We start from the raw sequence: 12620 nt of genomic DNA, 5'->3' as shown, positions 1-12620 counted from the left end.
AATACATTAACAGCAATGTCTGAGAACTCCCATCAGTCAAAGAATGATGTTTACTGAGAGACCACAGCAAGTAAACAGATCGGAAAGGACCAGAGGACATGTGTTTAAATTATCTAAATGTAGCAATAAATTGTTAAGCATTTCTTCTTCATCTACAGAGCAAAGGCTCTGGAATATATTGATAGCTGGTATGTTATATCTGTGTACTCGCTACATCTGTGTGATCTCACAGGTTAATCTCAGTCACCTGAGGGATTCAAAGAGGAATTTTCCAGCATTTTTTCCCCTATTGATTCTGGGTTCTATGCTACTCATAAGAGATTACATAGCTGTGGGTGGTGTAGGATATAAAGGGGAATGCAATGAAAGGAAGGCTCTCACTTGCATCATGGAAGAACTGCAGCTGCTTTATTGCAAGTATTTTTTGTTGATTAGAAAAATAGTGCATATAGAAAATTGCTTTTTCAAAGCCAGATCATTGTTTTGGTGAATATATATTCAGTAAAATTAAATATCCCTTCCAAGCTACTTTTGACACTTTTTTTATTTAACATTTTTTTAATTTAACATTTAACATTTATTTTTATTTTATTTTTATTTTTATTTATTTAACAGTTTTATTTGATTTTTATTTAACATAGAATAACTTGGAAACTACATAACTACAAACTTTTAATTACTTCCTGTTATAAATCTGATTGCTAATGAAAATTTGAGTTTATGATAGGTTATGCCAGAGAGTATTGAGTAATTGTAGAACCTCAAATTTCTGTCTCCTTATTAGAGAAACAAAAATTTGCATTTATATGATTTAAGGCACTAATAAAGGGAGAATTCTTTCAGCTAATAAAAGAGATTTCATGAGATGGTTAGCAATGGAAAATTGTTGCTCAGTTATTCTAAAAGAAGCACCAGGAACCTAGTCTCCAATCTGCTGGTCTCCAATGCTACCTGGTTCTGTGAGATGCTACACCTTTCTAATGATGAAGTCCATACCTACGTGCCATATTCAAGCATAGGCTAGTAAATAACAAGTAACATTAACACCACCAAACTGCCATGCATTGACCATTGCCAACACAACAGAGTTTTACCACTATCCTTGATGTTCCATGACATTACCTTAACTGTATCCCACAGTATCACCACTGATCAAAACCTCAGCCGGACAAGTCACATAAATAGTGTTGCTTCAAGAGCAGGTCAGAGGCTGGGTATTCTGTGGTGAGTAACTCTCCTCCTGGCACCCCAAATACTATCCATCATCTACAAGGCACAAGTCAGGAGTGCAATGGAATACTTTCCACTTGCCTGGATGCACACAACTCCAAAAACACTCAAGGAGCTCAACACCATCCAGGATAAAGCTGCCCACATAATGAGTACACCTTCCACCACCCTTAGCATACATTCATTCCACCACTGGCACATAGTGTACCATCTACGAAATGCATTGGAGTTCCCTGCCCAGGATACTCTAACAGTACCTTTCAAATCTGCGATTTCTACCACCAAGAAGAACAAGGGCAGTAGGCACATTGAAATACCTCAAACTGTACCCCCCCACCCCCCCCCCCCCCATATCACACACCATCCTGATTTGGAAATACACTGCCATTCATTCATCATTACTGGATCTAAATCCTGGAACTCTGTCCCCAACGGTATTATGGGAGCACCTTCACCAGAACAATTGCAGCAGTTCAAGAAAATACCTTATCACCATCATCTCAAGGGTAATTAAGGATGGGTAATTACCAGAGGCACCCAGATCCTGAAAGATTTTATAAAAGACCCCCACCAGATCTCCTGGAATTAAGGTCTGCACCTCATGAATCCCTCCTCCCTCCCCAACCGCCTCTGATCCTGAAATCTACACTTGGTGCTTTTAAACCTCTAGAGTACATTTTCAATGCTCCCTGATGGCCCTCACTATCTGCAGATCTCAGGATCTCATCTACATGCAGTGCCAAATCTCATTCAGTGCTTGGGTATTTATCATTGATATATATAGAAAGGCAATGAATTCAGCCTCACATTGTTGGGAAGTTACTACCTGTGTGGATTTGTTATCAATGACTTTCCGGTGGTTTTTGCAACATGTAATGAATGCAGGTGCCATAAAAGGATGCTGATTCCTTTTATTTCACAATCAGTTTGACAAATTAATTTGCTGTTTTATTTACTGTGGTTCTGAAATACTTTTAGTTAATAACCTTAGACTAAGCAGGCACTCATTTTCTATTCCAAGTACAAATGTTTGCAGCTCCAATTAATGTTATTACTTTAAAATAACCATATTCAATCCCCTCCCCACCCCCCTCAACAATGTTCTCTTCTCCAATTGATAAATATTGCTGAGGTAACCAATTCAGCAGTAATAGATCTGCTTTGCTCATCATCCGCTAATGCTGTGCACCAACAATTGATCTGCTGTACTCACCATCAGCAATAAGATGCTCAGGGACGTGAAGAACAACTTTGACAGACAAAGGACAGGTCAGATGGGAGCCATAAACCAACCCAATTACACATCCTATCACACTTATCAGTGTAAGGGTAGTTTTATTGATGGGGCTGCGAGGAGAACCTGTAAGCAAGAAGACACACAAAAAATGTTAGTTCTTGATACAATCCAAACTTCCATTATTTTCTAATATTAGAAAGACAAGGGATGAGTTTTCCTGTGGTGCAGTATGGTAGCAAGCAATGCAAATTTCCACACATGAGTATGTGAATGAAAGTGACGGAGAGATTCATACATAAAGCTCTAAATCAATCTGTTTTCTTATCTACAGCCCTTACTGGTTTGGAGGACCTTACCAGTAAGTGCAAAGCCTAGGAAAAAACTACTAGAGGCTCCTTCAGTTGCTATCTGGTGACCCTCCTGGAAAGTGTCAGTTCATCCCACCCCTTCCCCAGGGTGAAATAGGAAGAATAAATAACCAGCTGGCAAATTTGATTGTGCTCCACTGAAATTTTCCAATGAATCCAAGCATTGTTCAACAGAAAATAAACACTTACTACCATGTCCATGCTCTTTCCATATTTCCCCAATGCTCTCAAGGAAATGGTGCATTCAAAAGTGAACAATATGTATTGAACAAGACACTGAAGCCTCATTGATGAGGTAGGCTAAATGTGACAGTTTGTTTTCTGTTGCTCCATTACAAGTATTGACATTAACCAGGCAAAGGTAAGTGAATGCTCATTTGAGAAGCTCCTCTGTACGACTTCGCAATGGCAAAAACAATGCTTTAGCAATACCAACTCGAGGAAGAAGAATTTGTACTACTTGAGTAGCTCAAAGTCCTGGCAGTCCATGGACACTGCATGTGCTGAGTTAAATGACCTTTCAGATGACCATGGATTTTAAGTTAACTGTTTGGAGATTTAAGCCAAATGTGTGGAAGTCATAATACTATTAGAAATAAGCTGGTGAGATGATAACCAAGGTAATAAAAAAATGGAGGAGCTATAGATGATGATAAGAGAGCATGAGAGCAGTATAACTATAGAAATACATGGCCAAGGGATCAGAAGGACATTGGATTTTACTGGGTTCATTTCTGTCAATTCCATGCATCATTATTTTACTATTGTTCATTTGTATGCATGGAATGTAGAAATGAAAGCTAGCACATCAATATGGGTGAAATCCTGTATTGTAGCACTATTACCGGTATTATTATTAGTTTATCGTTGTCACATGTACTGAGATACAGTGAAAAACTCTTGTTTGCATGCCATCCAGTCAGATCATGCCATACATAAGTACATTGAGGTAGAAAAACGAAAAAAAAATGCAGAATATTGTGTTACAGTTACAGAGGAAGTACAGGAGATAAATAAAGTTTAAGGGTCATGATAAGGTAGATTGGGAGATCAAGATTTCAACCTTTAGCATATGAAAGGTCTGGTTAAGAGTCTGATAACAGCAGGATAGAAGCTGTCCTTGAGCCTGATGGTATGTGCTCTCAAGCTTTTGTACCTTCTGCCCAAAGGGAGAGGTAAGAAGGGAGAATGATGGGGGTGGAAGGGTTCTTGATTTTGTTGGCTGCTTTTCTGAGGCATTGGGAAGTATAAAAAGATGGTTGGTTTGTATGATGGACTGTCTGCATTCACAACTCTCTGCAGTTTTTACAGCCTTGGGCAGGGCAGTTGCCATACCAAGCTGTGATGCATCCAGACAGGATGTTTTCTGTGATGCATCTGTAGAAATTGTTGAGAGTCATTGAGGGGCATGCCAAATATCCTTGGCCTTCTGAGAAAGTAGAGGCATTGGTGTGCTTTCTTGATCAGGTGGCTTGATTAGCACAAATTGTTGGTGACATTTACACCTGGGAACTTGAAGCTCTCAACCTCAGCATGGATCTCAATAAAGACCTGATTATTACATTTTCTCTGTGTGTGTGTGTGTGTGTGTGTGTGTGTGTGTGTGTGTGTGTGTGTGTGTGTGTGTGTGTGTGTGGAAAACAACAAATGAGAAGGCAATCATAAACAATACATAACCTTCGGACCAATTTAGTGATGCCTTTGGTTTCAGAATGTATGTTAGTCATTCAGTTAACATTAGTTCATGCAATTCACGCTCAGCTAATGATATATAAAGCATCAGAACTTAAGAACACTACAGCAAGATGTAACCAAGAAAATGAAATGATAACCTCTCCAAGGAATACGTCACAAGCGTGTTTTACTTTTCAAATGTGGGATTTGGGAGGAAACTGAAATTTTATCAATTAGTCATGGAGGTGTGACAATTTATATTCAGAGCACATGTGATCACCTTGCAGTAAACTCTTAAGTATCTCACAGTGAGAGCATCCCAGAATATGCCAGTTACTCAGATGAGGAACATTAAACACAATGTTAGGCAAACATTACATTTTCAATCAGCACCAAATCAAGAATAAAACAATCAATCTGTTTGCTTAATGTCAAAGTGCCAACAAGACATTCTGAAGGATTGTTCAGTTTGAACAATTGACTTTTATACCACTTCTCATTCAAGGGCTGCTGCCTTTTGCCACCCAAGACAGGAGATTCAATTGTGGACTCATGCCATTGCATTCAAGTGCTTGAGAGAATAACCACATGAAATTGGATTGACCCAGCATATTGCTTCTCCACCATTACATCAAGTACTCCTGGAGGAATACTCTCGAAAAAAAATGTCACCAGACAATAATAGTAAAGTGATGATATCATAGAGTTATGTCTTGGTTCCCTGAAACAAACAAATGACATAAAAATTGGGAGCAGTCATCAACTTAACAGGTGCAGGAACTGCCCTGGCTGCAGGCCCTCATCGAGTCTACTACAAGGCCACTGGTAGAGAATTCTTTTGATTATAGATTTCATGAGTGATCTTCATAGTCTCTCTATACCCAATAAACTCTTTAGTTTCTTTGATATGAAGATGCTTGGTGTGATGAATACCCTTTTCCCTATTCTCCCTGGTTCCTCTCTTTCAAAATAAAAACATTCAAGAGAATGTCCAGCAGGATTGGCAAAGCCCCTGTGAAGCTCTCATCATGGATGGTGACTTGGTGGAAATGGCCAAAAAATTTCAGCGTGACACTCTCACATGGATAGCCAGGAAGAAGAGCAAAGTCATCCAGAGTGGTCCTGATGCAGGGTTTCAACCTGAAACATTGACAATTCCTTTCCTCCCACAGATGCTGCTCAACCTACTGAGTTCCTCCAGCAGATTGTTTGTTGCAAAGTCATCCAGGCTGGCTGCCAATAGTGACAAACTGCTGCTGAAGGTTGTTTCCAGCTGCTCAAACTTTCAGCTAACTGCAAGCTCTAAAACTCCCACTTTCACGAGTCTCAAAAGATTGTAGCAACAGCTGCTCATCATATTTCTCATTCTAACTTACCTCTTGTGCATTGAGAGCATAAATCTTGGAAACCTAGCTTGCAGTGCAATGGCTCCTCTTTCTATTACAATTAGATGTAGGAGATTGCAGTAGTGATTACAGCAAGGACACAAATAGGACTAAGGAGATTAAGGAAGATTGATTTTTGGTGTGGAAAACTGACAAATATGGTTTTGATTTCAATTTATGCCCAAAGAGCACTATTTATCCTATTTTACTGCTATAGGTATGTATAACTCAGTATAAACACTCAGGACACAATGCTTTAGTCAGAGAAGGCAAGCAAGAAATGCATTGTAATTTTCAAAGCAATCAGAAGGCAATTAGCTGAAATATCTTAGAAGGTATGGAAAATTCAAAGGGGCTACATGAAATTTCAACATTGGACATTCACAGTGAGGTCTCCAGTGGAGGTGTAATTGGCTTTAAAGAGCATATACAATAATTAGGCTTTAGGCAATTTGGAAAATTGCCAAAGTACATCATGTTCAAAAAGGACAAATCCAAACCAGCTGATAACCACCACAATAGTCCATTGTCAACCATAAATGGGAGATGTTGACAGTGCTATCAAATAGCATAAATTCATCATTTGGCTGGCACAATGCTGCAACAATTAGTGTTGCTCCCTCACAGTTCCAGGGGCCAAGATTTGATCCTGACCTTGGTTGTTGTCTGTGTGAAGGGTTGCACATCCACCCTGTGGTCGCATGACTATGCACCAGATCCTACAGTTTCCACCTACATTCTGGTAGATTAATTGACTACTATAAGAAGATACAATAGCTGTCCTGTTACATCTTCCCTTTCTACCTTTCAGGGACCAGAACAGCATTCCTGTGTGAGGCAGTGATTCTTCCAATCTAGTGTATTGCTTTCGGTATTCACAATGTGGTCTCCTTTACAGTGGAGAAATCAAACACAGTTTGGGTGACTGGTTTGTGAAGCACCTTTGTTCAGTCCACAATAGTGACCCTGAGCTTCCAGTTCCCTGCCACTTAAATTCACCATCCCTCTTCCACTCTAATCTTTCTGTATGTTGTTTCTTGCCCTGTTACAGCAAGGTCCAAAGCAAGCTTGAGGAATATATTGCAGCCTTCCAGTCTCAATATCAAATTCTCCAACTCTGGAGCTCATTCTTTCTTTCTATCTGTATCAGAACTGGCCAATTCTGCCTGTTAGCACACTGCCTCCACTATTATTTTATTCTATTTGAATAGCCTAGCGTCTGGGCATGTCCCACTGCCTCACCATTTCCAACATATTACATGGACAAATAAGATTAATGTGCTTGTAACTGCATCCATTGTTAGTTGGACTCACCCTATCAGAGGCATTACCTCTGCTCTACCTATCCTTCCACTGCCTTCTCTCCTACTGTTAACTGATTCTTCGCTCTTTCCCATTTCTGCCGAAGGTTTGGGGACCCAAACTATTAACTACTTCACTCTCCACTGATGCTGCCTGACCATTGAGTGTTTCCAGCATTGTCTGATTTTGTTTCAGATTTCCAGCATCTACGCTGTACTGATTTTCTTTTCCTACCCCTTAGTGTAGGTAAATGGCAAATGAGGAATTGATTGAGAGGGAAGGGGGGGGTGGTCAAGTTGCAGGGCTACAGAGGGAATGGGTAATGAAACCGATGCTCTGCTAGGAGCCAGCATTGATGGAATGGACTGAATGGCCTTCTATGCCAGCATAAATAAATAACCTGCTCAACAATGATTAGCTTGGGTTTGCTGTGACAACATGGATCCAACTTCATTATAGCCTTGGCCCAAAGACTAATAAAAAAAGCTGAATTGCACATGAGGTGAGAGTGTCTACTCTTGTTATTAAGGCAAAACTTAAATGAATGGGGTAAATTGGTAAAATACTCCAATGGCTTGAACCCAATCCAGGTGGCTGTTGGACATCAGTCTCCTCAGTCTCTGAACATGACTAAAAGTGTTGCCTGATCAGTATCCTCAGCACTACCATCTTCAGTCAAGCACTGCAAAGTGAAGAGTCCCTTTGGAATGTTGTGTGAGGAAAGGAGGGGTAGATGTGTCAGATGGTGGCATCCAGTTTGAAGTGCTGGAAATTATAGAGGACGGTAGAATGGAAATTGAGGACAAAGGGGATCCTAGGCTTGTTGTGGGTGGACGGAAAAAGCCTGAGTGCAGAGGGTATGGGATATCCTAGTTGAATTGGGGTGGAGGAGAAACAATGGTTGAGGCAAAAGAAAGATATAAAGGCAGCACTGGTCTGGATACTGGGGGAGCAGAAAAGATGCAATGGAGGCAGAGACACTGGGAGAATGGAATGGAATTCTCACAGGAACTAGGGTGGGAGGGTGTGTTGTTGTCAAGACAGCTATGAAAGTCCATGGGCTTGCAGTGGATGCATACCATTAATCTATCCCCTCACCTGGAGATGGGGAAGTCGAGGATGGGACAGGAAGCGTCACAGATGGACCAGGTGAAAGTGGGAGCAAAGTAGAAATTGGCAACAAAGGAAACAAAATTTTTTTAGTTCTGTATGAGAGTTAAGAAGCAACACTGATATAATGGTGGAACTACCAGAAGAAGGGGCCTGGGTAGAATTGAAGCAAGGACCCATTGTGGGTTCCCACAGCTGCCCTTTTAATTTGAGAAGGTGAGTGGAGTTAATGGGGAATTGGTTCAGTGTAAGAACAAGTTCAGCCAGGCAAAGGGGTGAGGGGAGTAGGTGGGAGGGGGAATGATGGAGGGGGACTGGTTGGACCTTTCTTCAAGGAAGAAGCAGCGGGCCCTCAGGCTGTCTTGGGATGGAAGTGTCGAGGGATCAGACATCAATGGTGAGAGTGAGCTGGTTGGAGCAGGAAACCAGAAGCTGTTAAAGTGGCAGATAGTGTCATGGATGTAAGAGCAAGGAAATTGGAAAAGGGGACTATCGCATCAAGGTAGGGAAAGTCAGCTGAGGTGTTGGAAGTGTTGTTGTGGTTGAATTAGCCAAGATTATCTGTCTTTATGACAGTGGAACTGGGATCACATGAGATGGTATGATAAGGAAGTTTGGTTTCGAGAGTTTATTGGGAAGCAGAAATTAAAGGAGGGTAGGGGAGCCTAAACTCAGAGAAGAGAACTTAATGAGTTAAGATTTTGAAATCCCCAAGGATACAGAGAGAGCAGTGAACATAGATCAGTCGGTGATGGAGAAGACGTGAACTGTAAATGAGAAGTAAGAGGATTGGCACAAGGTGAGATACTCAAAGGAAGAAGATGTGGTAGGAATATCATAGCAGACCAATGAATGGTTGGGCAATGAGGGTCAGACTACCAAAAAAGTCTGTGAAGAAATAATGGTGGAAGGTACAACCAGATTGGCAGGAGGGGCAAGGCAGGGGAAACCATCATTCATCAGTCAGGTTTTCATTGGATAGCAAGAATGATGCAATCATCCACAAAAAATCCATGGATATGGCTCTTGTTCACAAATGAATGGGTAGATCAGTCCACTTGAAACAAGGATAAATATTTTAACAGGCCAACATAAAGCAAAACTGTTCATAATGCAGTCTGGGTATTATTTACAACCTCGTTATTCTTCACCTCTCTTGCTGAGCATTTATGTGAATCCCATTTTGGGACACCAGTTCATGGCCTTCTAGGCAACCAAAGGTCACTATATATTTTGCTTTTCCAACAAAATAGAGGTTGGGGTTAATTCAGCTTTCCTGTGATTTTTAATATAATTAAAACTCAATCATTTACATTTGTTGCTGTGGTAAATTATCCAGCTCCACTTCAGGAAGTTTCCACAGTGGATTTTTTTGAAATCAGACATACCATATGCAGGATCTACACTCATTCAAGATGTAGCTGAGGGTAGTGCTTGAGCAAAACATTTAGTATGATCATAAACCTCAACAAAATGTGACTGAATATCAACCCTGATAGAAGCTGTTCATCTTCTGGCTGAACAAATTTCAGAAGATAGAGACATTGACATATTCTGGGTGGTACTCATTTCTTTACTTCAAACAATAATACCTCCTTCAAAACAGTCAGACATGAGCAATTTACTTCCTTCCCCCAGCGCAGTGCAGCACCAATAATCCACTATTAGACACATCAGCAATTTTAAATTATACCAGAACCGCAAATAAACTCCATTATGGGCACGTCAATTTGAAAATAATAACCATTCTGTGATTTGTATTTATAATTTTGCGAGTTGATAATAAAACTGAAAGGGAGTCACCCCTAATACTGAGATCTAAAACACATTATCAGTAGAAGCTTTTCAATTCCAATTTTTTCAGTATGTGTTCAAGATTATTGATTTTGTCATAAAGCTACTTTAAGGCCCATTTCTCTACATTCACTTTATTGCTGTCATGTTGACCAGCTCCATAATATTAGCCATAGACTGGAGATCCAGTTTGCCAGCAGCTGAAGTACAATAAATGTGCCACATTCGATCACTCAAAGCTTAACATGCCCAAACAAATTTGTTCGTACAAGAATTAATGAAACCAAAAGTAATGCTACGGATTAAATAGAACAGGGGTTATTATTGTTCACAACTCATTTATCTTGAGGGCTTTCCTGGAGAGTCAAGAAGCTCCTATAAAAAGACTATGAGATGATAAAGCTTCAGATTTCAAGAACTGGAAATGGGTTTGATCAACTCCTCATTGGGAAATTGCATTACTTTGATAGAAGAAAATATTGAAGGCAATAGCACGTTCTGACAGGGTAGTGAAGTTGGAAGTGGGCAGTAGTTGACAACAAGAGAGGGATCATCAACAACCTGACCATTTATTTAAATAATGGCATAAAGATAGCATGTAATATTGTGATGGCCAATATCTCATCTTGTGAATGCCAGTATCGTCTTATCCTTGTGGTGGCTCAGTGAGACAGAGCATGATATAAAGTAGAGTAGGACATTTAGCCACAAACAATAAAGTGAACATAGTGAAACATCTCAAGGTGCTTCACAGCAATGTAGTCAGACACAAATAATGACTGAAGCAAAGGAGAGATAAATACAGGTGTCCAAAGGCTTGGTCAAAAGGTTAGAGGAGGGAGCTGGGAAGCTGAGAGAGGAGACCCAGCTGCCACTGAAGGTCCAAGGAAAATCAGGGATGCTCAAGAGTCCAGGATTGGAGGAATGTAGAGGTTTTCCTCAGGGTGGCACAGCGGCACCACAGTTAGCAATTGCTCCCTCACAACTCCCAGGTTCGATCTTGTCCTCGGGTGCTGTCTGTGTGGATTTGGCACATTCTGTCTCTATGACCACGTGGGTTTCCCTCAGATGCTCCAGTTTCCTCCCACATCCCACAGATGTGCTGGTAATACAACAGGCTGCTGTAAATTACTGCTTCATGTAGGTGGATCGTAGGAGAGATGGGGTGGGGGTGGGGGTGAAGGGGAGGAGAGATGGGGTGGTGGCCAAAGGTTGGAGGGTGTGTGAGATGGATTAAGTTGCAGGGAAATAAGTGGGGAAATAGGAATGGTAAGATTCATCTGAGGACCAGCATTGACTCGATGGATTGAGTGGCCTCCTTCTATGTAGTGACAGATATAAATGAAATCTTGGATAGTTGTGGCACTTGGAGGAGAAGAAAGTGTTTAAAACAAAGGTAAGCATTTTTGATCTGAAGCATTGTTGAACAGGTGACCAATGCAAATCAGTGAGCACAAGCTTGGTATAACAATGAATCATGGTGTATGTTGAGATGCAGGTTTAAATAAGCTTAATGAGGGGCGAAAGATGAAAGACTACCTTGACAGCATTTGACTAGTTGAGTCTGCAAGGGACAAAAGGTGTTGGATGAGGGTTCAGCAACAGGAGAAGTAGATGGTCTTATTGATAGAAAGCATGTGTGGTCAGAAGTCATACCTCACTCTAGCACAATGGCTAGAGTAACTGATGGTGTTTGTAGTAAGGCTTGAAGTCAGTGGAAACATAATCTGATTACAACACTCTTCCCTTTCTTTTCTGGATCTCTCTATCTTCATCTCAGGGGATAGGCTAGCCATGAACATCCATTATAAACCAGCAGACTTCCACAGCCATCTTGACTACACTCCCCCACCTTCCCTGCAATTGAAAAATTGTTTTCTCTCTTTGCCAGTTCTGAAGAAGGCTCTTGGATCTCAGTGTTTCTCTTTCCACATATGCTGCCTCACCTACTGAATGTTTCCAGCATTTCCTGTTTTTAATGACAAGACAGTAGAAATGGGCTTCACAATGTTTTATTGAAAGAAACAGGTGGCTATCTTGTACAGGATGTCAGCCACAAAGGTGAGGCAGTTGATATTTGAGCCATATAACCGTAAGCTAAGAGCCCTGTCAACAGGTTAGTGTAATTGATGGGCAATATGTAGACAAGAATCAGGAGGGGCTGCTGAAGACTCCATAGGTATCAATGAGGAAACAGAAGACAGGAGCTTCTCCAGATATGACTGGAGAGGTAATAAAACCTGGTTTGGGTGGATACAATCAATGGTCTATGAGGACAGTACAGTCAATCATACATGTGACTCAAGAAGGATCAGAAGGCAGTGCAACTGTGTCCTTTGCACACAAGGATGATAAATTATGCATATTAAGAGGGCCATTTCACTGCAGGCACAATGGAACAAAACTAACTGGAGATGTAGGAAAGACGGACATGGATATAGCAGAGAATAAGATGTGAAGAACTTTGGACAGAACAGGGCATTTAAAGATGCAAAAATAGCTGTTACTAAGCTGTTACTA

General features: G+C 40.8%; 1 protein-coding gene across 4 annotated transcripts in view; it reads right to left on the bottom strand.

Annotated features, from left to right (window-relative positions):
• The window catches only part of astn1 (astrotactin 1), a 1815355-nt gene that overhangs the window by 1067503 nt on the left and 735232 nt on the right, over positions 1 to 12620 (bottom strand). For all 4 annotated transcript variants that reach the window (XM_052011000.1, XM_052011002.1, XM_052011001.1 and 1 more), the window contains exon 6: positions 2444 to 2590. In XM_052011000.1, coding sequence (XP_051866960.1) covers positions 2444 to 2590 — 147 coding nt within the window. The remainder of the gene's footprint in view (positions 1 to 2443; positions 2591 to 12620) is intronic.

This window comes from Pristis pectinata, chromosome 3, assembly GCF_009764475.1.
Source record: "Pristis pectinata isolate sPriPec2 chromosome 3, sPriPec2.1.pri, whole genome shotgun sequence".
Classification (NCBI taxonomy): Eukaryota; Metazoa; Chordata; class Chondrichthyes; order Rhinopristiformes; family Pristidae; genus Pristis; species Pristis pectinata.
The sequence above is the reverse complement of the archived record's forward strand: the minus strand, read 5'-3'. Positions and strand labels throughout refer to the sequence as shown.